The sequence below is a fragment of the Cinclus cinclus genome, chromosome Z, assembly GCF_963662255.1.
Source record: "Cinclus cinclus chromosome Z, bCinCin1.1, whole genome shotgun sequence".
Lineage (NCBI taxonomy): Eukaryota > Metazoa > Chordata > Aves > Passeriformes > Cinclidae > Cinclus > Cinclus cinclus.
Window position 1 is genome coordinate 19,974,226 of NC_085084.1, and position 8,610 is coordinate 19,982,835.

At 41.9% G+C, this 8,610-nt stretch overlaps 1 protein-coding gene across 1 annotated transcript in view; it reads right to left on the bottom strand.

Moving 5' to 3' along the window:
• ST8SIA4 (ST8 alpha-N-acetyl-neuraminide alpha-2,8-sialyltransferase 4) overlaps positions 1-4,917 on the bottom strand; it is a 50,916-nt gene extending 45,999 nt beyond the window's left edge. The window contains exons 1-2 of the mRNA XM_062513353.1: positions 4,805-4,917; positions 424-555 (exon numbers count right to left, since the gene is read on the bottom strand). Of these exons, the coding sequence (XP_062369337.1) occupies positions 424-555; positions 4,805-4,917 (245 nt within the window). The remainder of the gene's footprint in view (positions 1-423; positions 556-4,804) is intronic.
• Between the last annotated feature and the right edge of the window lie 3,693 nt (positions 4,918-8,610).

Below are 8,610 nucleotides of genomic sequence, written 5' to 3' on the forward strand. Positions count from 1 at the left end.
AGTCTCCCTCTGTAGTCAAGGGAGGAAAATCTGTATGCTCAGGATACTTTCACCTGTTCTATTCCTATTCCATCTATTTAGGATGAGAGAAAATCATATCCTAAAAGAGCCAGTTTCTCACCACTGACTGTGGAAGAGTTCTAGACAGCCAGCTTAAATATGGACATGAATAATACAGATTGATTGCATGGGTCTCACAGTCACAGCCAGATTAAATTGTTATTGTTATGAAGGATGACTTGACTTTGAAGCTAATGCTATGCAGTTGCATTTAACACTGAAACCTAAATAGGTACAGTTTAAAAACATCTACCTGCAAAAGTAAATTACTTTTTTTATAGACCAAAGGAATTATAAAGCAATATGAACAAAAAGAATTATAGGCAAGGTGAAATGAACTGCTTTTTTATTTCAGGAACTCACCTTATTTCCATTACCAAAGAAGAATTGATTTTCCAACCTTCTGCAGCACGTTGGAAGATTGAGGAGCCACCCTTTCGAATTATCTTATCAGAGCTATTGATCATTGATCTACTCAAACTCAGTTCACCATCTCTGCAAAGCAATATAGAAAACAGACAATTACATCGAGGCTAACTCCAGTTTAAATAATTTACATTCTAAGCATCAGCAATATATCCTTTTGTTCACAACAAAAATAAGCATCTATCTCTTAACTTTCTAAAGAAAATAAACTGCAACAGAAAAAAAATCTATGAGACAACTATCTGTAATACTTAAATATGCAAATTAAGAGCCTAAATATGTTTATATTTGTAATGGAATAGACATAACAAGAACTACAATAAAGTCCAAACTGGGAATCTGGAGAAAATTTTGTTATGTTTTTGAGGCAGATTCTGCACTTCTAGGTTCCAAATTTCTAGTACTAAACTAAGAATAAAGTGTTACATTTCAAGCTTTTTCCTGGTTCATAATCTGCAATACTAGCTTAACAGGCATCTTTGGCTCCTGCTGATGCTAAAGATTTTTAAGTATGGAATTCTTGAGTTTAATGGTATACAAAACACAATATTTCCCCAACATTTCATGAAACTTTTGCATGTACACATCCAAAACACCCCAATGGTCTTATCCTGTCCATCAGTCTTATGATTATAACTTTTTGTCAAGGTAACCTTAAAAAGTAAATACAGTAAGCTTTAGGTGATGACCACTGAAAATCTGGTGAGCTAGCACAAGTTGCTGTGGTATTAGCTGACAGGATATAAATGGGACAGAGAAGTCCAAACACTACAAGCACAACCTTAAGTGTTAGGACTAAAACTCATTGTTATCTCCACATCTTCCTATTATCATCCATAGCGTACCCTTTTAGAGGACAGAGCAATATTCAGCTGAGTTCAAACACAGCTGTTAATCACAAATATACTAAAGTAGTTAGATGTAAAAATCTGCCACAAAAATGTATTGTAACTCAGGAGTCTTGTAACTCAGGTATGCACAGGACAATAATATACATACACAGGACAAGAAATCTGTTTATCTGTTAAATAAGCATGCTCTGAAATACTGCCAAAAACAGTAACATAACTTGGAAACAGAATATCTGACCACAGCCTTCCAATGAAAAAATTGTAAAGATGCAAGACTTTAAGCTTTCCAGGAATTGCTGAGTTGTGTTTTGTTGTGGCTCCAAGTTCTGGTAACAGTGGGATCACTGCCCTTGCTAAGAAACACGGCAACATTACTGCTGTATATAAAGCAGTAACAGTAAATTATACAACAGACTGAACACAAGCTAACCTGCAAAGGGACATTAGTTAAGCTAATGGTAATATATAGTAATTTCTAAAATGTCCTGTCATTGCAAAAGCCTCTATAACTAACAAACCAGTATCACACACTTCACCAAAACCACCCTGCATTACTCACAGCTCCCCTTCTCCCTGCAGCCCAGTCATCATACTGATGCAGAGGTAAGGCTGCCACCTACTGAAAACCTACAACGTTAGGTTCAAGACCTGTATGCAAATTACCCGAATCCTGCTAACTTGAAGGCACAGAAGGATACTGCCAAAGTCTGTAAATCCAATACTGGAATACAACTGATACTTATTGCAATATTAAATTTTTTTATTTCCTAAAACTTTTCCAAAATGGTTGTAATAATATTAATTACATATATAGCCCTGCATGTATTTTCTAGATGCATTGAGTGCACGCATCTAAAGGAAAATTGCCAAACTACATCCAAGTAAAGTTCTTAGTCTAACAATACTTCAGAGATGTCTCTAGTTTATTCTAGGTTAAATATTATTTAGTACACACTTGAACAGTGAAACAAGCGACAAAACTCAGCAAAAAAAGTGCATTGTACTTAAACCCTAGCATTTAAAATGTGGCTGATTTCCATAGTCACAATTTACAAGGGCAGTGAGTTACACAGATTGTACACTGAAAAAAATGTTACATTATGTTCTTAAGAAAGAAGGTCCTAGGCACTTCGTGCTAGTTATTACTTTGAACACAAATGTTCTCATTTAGATCCCCCTCTCCCATTTACTGGATTAATTTCCATTTAGAGAAATATTAAATTAATACATAAAAATCAAAACTTTCTCCAGGTAAGTCTTCATTGTGTAAATAACTGAAAAAAATTGATTGCTTTTTATCTTCTAGAATCACTGCAAATCCTCTCTGATGTAAATGAAAGAGCTGCCATACTCTGACAGCAATTTACAGCTGACAATGGCAGCCTTCAAGGATTACCTTGCCTTGGTGACCAATCAGACCCATATAGTAAGACTCTCTTCTCATGAAGATAGTTCATTAATTAAAGTAACTGCCTTCAAGTGTATTCCATATGCTGGAATGACACTGCTTAAGAAACACTACTCTGCATGCATAATATGCATGCATGTTTCATTACTTGCTTAACCTCTAAAGGGACATTACTGACTATTTGAAGCAGGGTGTGCTTCACAATAATTGTCCTAGCATTCTTCTATGAAAGCACACAGCTGGTTTAAAGTTTCTCATGTAATTCTGATCTGTATATTATAAGTCCATTTTGGATGGCCTAGGATTTACAACTGGTGCCACTAACAACCATAAAATGGGCCACCTTGCATATCCATAACTTCGAAAAGTAAAACAACCCATGAAAAACTAACATGGCTTGCCCACACGGCCAGTCAAAAATTACCCAACATCCCAAACACTTAATTCAGGAGAAAGGCAAGTGCAACATCAATAGGGACAGCAGTTATGAGCAGCACATTTTTAAGGTGTCTTTTCTGCTTCATACAGTAATGCATGGGATGACAGGCTGTGAAGCGAAAAAATATTTCAACAGTGAAAGTGATCAGTACCATACAGTACAAGAAGTCTCTCTGATAAAGAAATAGAGGCATCACAAAATGATTAGTCAGAGGAGGAATACATCTGTATTCTAAAAGGTTTATTAGGAACATACCTGGTTATAACTAGACACAATGTACAGTAAGCTGAAGGTGTTTTTTTCCTTTGCAAACTTATATAAATTTCTGAATAATTTCACCAGTTCCTTCTAGGAGAAGAGGAAGGAGCAAATACTAAGAAACATGGGTATCAATGACAATTCTACCTTACATGGTCATTTTCACCTCTGTTTTCACACAGTGTAACCCCAAAAGTTTAAACTTATGTACATCTCCTAAGAATACAGATAGCTTTGTGGTAGAAACCGGGTTACACCCAGGCTGAACAAGAGGAAGAGATAACAGCAAGTTCTGAAAAATCTTGAACAAAAAGGAAGTAAAAATTGCACACAGGCGAGGACAGCCCCTGTTCTCAGTATGTGCCAGGGCCACAGCTGCCCAGCTGTGCCCAGCTGCTTCTATCCTACTCCCTTAACAGACTGCCTGGGAAAGAGGGATGTGCTCTCTGCCTTTAACTCCGGAGCTTCCTCCAGGCCTGTACGGGTATGTACAACCCCGGTATGCCTCCTCCTTAAATTAAGGCAAGACAAGAGAATAAAAATCTGCTGTGAAAGAATTCTTCCCACGACCAGTAAATTCATGCGTTGCTCCAGTGAAAACAAAATCTTATACACCTCCAAGGAAAAAGCAGCTCGACTGAAAATCCAACATTTCAGAGAACAGCGGCAAGTTGGGAGAAGAATGAGGAATGCAGGCATTCGAGTACATAAAGAGAAAGCTGAGGTGCAAACAGAAAAATGGCAAGGCACTGTGCTTTTCGTTTCGAGTCAACCAGACGGCAAAGGGAGAATATGTAACAGACGAGAGCGAGGGACCAGTAGTATGTTTCAGCGAAGGACCAGACTTTCCAGTGAAGGAAGCTCGAGAGTTAAGGGGGATGATCCACACTTCTCTCAGAGCAAGAATCCTTATGAAAAAGCCAAGTTAAGCAAAGCTCCCAGGCAAACTCCAGAGACGGAAGCAGGCGTTCACCTGCATCCCAGCATGTTTGCCTACGAAAGGCAAGGAACCGAGACACAGTGCGCCCCGGGCAGGTGAACATTCCCAGAAGCACCCCGTTACGGCGGCGGATAGGCAACCTCAGAAGCAGGGCAGCTCCTGATCTTTCCCGTGCACTCGCACCCACCCTGCGGCCACCAAACCCCGGCAGCAAGCCCCGCTCGCCACCCGTCCCGCAGCGGCATCCGCGCCCTCCGCAGCGCCCGTCAGCGACAGCGCCGATCTGCGTTGCACCGCAGGCTGCGGGTCACAGCCCGAGCAGCGCCGGGACACCTGACAACCCACGCGGAGGGGACCTCGGGCAGGGACACGGCCCCGCCGCCCCCTCGGACCGCCCTCCCGGCGCGGCGCCCCGCAGTTACCCGGCCAGAGGGGACTCCTGGCGCTCCTCGGTCCGCGTTATTTCTTTCGTCTTATAGAAGATGAGGAGGAGACTTATGGTGCACACAGTCCACCGCTTCCTGACGGAACGCATGTCTTCTGCGAAACGCGGGCCCCCTCCCCCTTTTCCTTTGTTTATCAAGGGTATGCTGGAAACAACTGCACATGCAGCACGAATTGGTAAAAACACGGCGATGTATTTTTTGGGGTTGTTTTTCCCCCGAAATAATTGCAGAAGACAAAATAAAATAAAACCAGGCGGGAGCAGAGGCTGCGGGTTCTTTGGCGTTTAGTTTGTGTCTCTTTCGCCCTGTCAAGCAGCTGGGCTTGCATGCAGTGCCTCCCTGGCCTCGGCCGGGGAGACGAGTCCGCGGCGCCGCTGCGCGTTACCGACCGAGCCGAGCCGAGCCGAGCCGAGCCGAGCCGAGCCGAGCCGAGCCGAGCCGAGCCGAGCCGAGCCGAGCCGAGCCGGCAGCGGTCGGCTGCTCCGCTCCGCGACCCGATCCGCTGCGGCGCCGCTCGGCCCGAGGCGCGGCCAGGGCCGCCGTGCCGCGGCGGGGCGGGGCGGGCCGGGCGGAGCGCGCCCAATGCGGACGGGGCGGGCGGTGCCTCGGCGGGGCGGGAGGAGCTGGGAGAGTCCCGCTGGCAGCTCCGCCGGGCTTGGGGAGGGCGAGTCTTCCTCTCCTGGCTCGCGTCGGTTGTACCCGTGTCGCCGGTTGGGCGCCTGGAAGTGAAGGGGGAAGACTGGTGGTGCTGTGCCGCTGAAAAAGAACACGCTTCTTTTTTTCAGAGCAGGATGAGGGGTTTTGTTAATTGGTTATTTTTTCTTCTTCCCTCGCTCCCGCTATGGATGATAGCACTGGAGATTTTTCCCGGTCTTCTTTGTCCCAAAGCCGCAGGAGGAGGCGGGAATGCAGAAGGGAAGCGGCGTGGCCCCTGCATACACCCGCCTGGAATCCTGGAGTCCGGCCAAATCCACCGCCCGTACCCAGCTCCGCGGGGTTTTGTTTCATCCACATGGTCTCTACACGGCCATTACTTGCCTAACTTCTGGAACGGTTTCTCTGAAATGCACGAAAAAGAGAAAAGAGGACAACAACAAACAAAAACAAAAAAACCCCCAAACCTTTGAGATGGATAATGGAACATGAAAATTAAATTATTGGCTACATCCGCTTTTCTCAGTATTGTTCTGCCTTTTTGAAAGTGAGTGAACTGCCCTGGAAATACACATTCTGTGTGAGAGGGATCTGCTCACAGCCCTGAAGTTTGCTCTTATGGAACAAGCAAGACCAGTATCACACTCCTCCCACGGGTGCCCAGGAAGGGTTTGTGGTAAATCTAGTGTGACTTTTCTTTCCTAGCTTAGATAACAAGCAAGAGCTCATGGGGTGACAGAACCTTCCCTGGATCTGTTTGGTTTGATATCTTGTGTCCAGAACTGATCCACAACAGACATTTCACAGGAGGATGTAAGGAAATTTGGAAGCAAGAACGGATTTTTTCCTTCCCAGGCGGGTACTCCCTCACAGACATTAGGAGTGAAGAAAGGTTAGAGAAGTTGTTGAAAATCTTAAGGCTACTAATAAGTTGTTATGTTGGAAAAATCAGTTGTGTGTAGTTAGAAATTTTTAATTCAGTCCCAGAGGAATGGAATGCAAACTGCAATTTCCTTTCACACAAGCCAAATCAGGCTGCATTTTTTGTGCTCTTCTCTGCTGTGGTTCTGATGATGACTTAGTCTCAGAAAGTGATCTCCGTAAGGCATCAGCAGCAAAAGGAGAAAAGCTATCCATGAGAGTGAAGTTCAAATTTCCCATCATATAATACCTGACATTCTTTGCTAAAAAAAAAAAAAAATCAATGCAAAACCCTACTTAATACCTTTGTAAAAACTACATCACATGTTCAGCCTAACAGTCAGGATTTTGTCAGTGTTGTTAACCCTGTTGAATATCTGTAATTTTTTTTATTCCTTATATAATCTTTGTACATTAGATTATTTTTGTAGTTAGATGGACTCATTGAAAATAGGTTGTTGAAAATGTTTATAGAGGATCCTGTATTCAGAGGTGGTTTTATTTGATTCCATCCACAACTACCAAAGGCAGCTTACCATACAGTTAGCCATAGCAGCTCCTTGGTTTCATGCCAGGCCACATGTACATTCAGAAAACAGTGTTGCCTCCACCTTCTCTTCTACCTTCTGCTGCACTTCTTCCTCCCTGAAGGTTAAAACTGAGCTCCCCTGCTGTTTTATAAGAACTAATCCTCACCCCACACAAGAAACTCTTGAGAACTGACAGTGATGTTTGTGCTGTGCCCAGCAGTGCACTTTTCTTTCCCTGCTCAGTCTGATTGCAACCAGTCTAACTGAAACTGACCAAAGAAGTTCAAGCTCCTAACCATTAAGACTGTAAAGGTTTTTTTCATTTCAAGAATGTAAAACAGTCAGTTTATACTTGAGTAAAATATGGAGAAAACTACGTCTCAACAAAAGAACAATGTGTATAACAACCTGTGGCATTTTCCTGAAAATTTCAGCTATTCCCATGCCTGTCATTCTACTGCCACGAAAACATGCTTCTGGGTCAGAAAAGTACTGTGGCATCCTGAAACATAAACCCTACAGTGATTCACTGTCTTCACCTTCTGCCCATGCTATTCAAAGCTCTGATATTATCTATGTAACAGGGACCCAGAGTCTCACAAGCTGCTTAAAAGTGGATCCAGAGCAAGTTCCTAATTTATTCATTCCTCTTCCAAAATCACTCCTGAGCTTTCATTCAGAAACAGGTTTACAGCTCTAACTACACTGACCCCTCGCAGGACCCCTCTCTTATCTTGTCTCTGTGCTTCCTTAGGTTTCTCTCCTGGTATATTCTATAGCTGTATACTCAAGTAACAGGCAGACACAAATAATGTATATATGTATAGCACATATGTAATAAAATTCAGCCAGGTGTTATGTTTAATTCACAATGATAGAATTTATTTCTGCAGAAAATTAGTTTACTGTGCAGAGTTTAAATACTCATATCTAGTATTTCACCAATTCCTTTATATTTCTTTAATGTGTCATCAACAGCAGTTCATTAACTAGCTATCTAAATTACACCTTGAAATTATTTCCTCTTTCTCATACATCCTAATTATATTTAAATAATGAATACAATTTATATTAAATCCTATGGTTTATTTTACATGAATTAGAGGAATAGTTTAGCTCTGTGAACTAGAAACATGTTCAGTAAATCCTATTTCATGGCATCTGGTGATAACAGAATTTCCTTCATGAAGGCTACTGCAGGAGCAAAAATGTGAATATTATGAATAATCATGCAGTTAAGCATTTCAAATTTCAGAGCACTTATTAGTTTCTATGGCAAAGAGTTCTTGAAGGACTGCATTTCATGCTGAAGATAGTGGTTAGAAACATGAAACATTTATCTTTATTAATGCCTAGTACTATATAAAGTCCTTTTTCCATTAAGAGTATTTCGTGTTTTGTGTGGGTGGCTAGTAATCTGAATTAATTTAGCCTGTTTTATCACTGAGGACAGAGAAACACTAGAAGACATTTTCTAGGGAAGCTGTAGTATTTCAGTCTCTAGTTGTCTTTAGGACCAAGTTACACAAATCTGGATTTTTAACTCAAGGTGGAAGGATGAGTGAGGTAAATAGTTCAGGTACCCTCTATTTTGTTAAACATATAATTTTAATGTCAGTCTATCAAGTTACTGTAAATACAGCTTTCTGATTCCTAAATAATAACTTTTAACAAAAT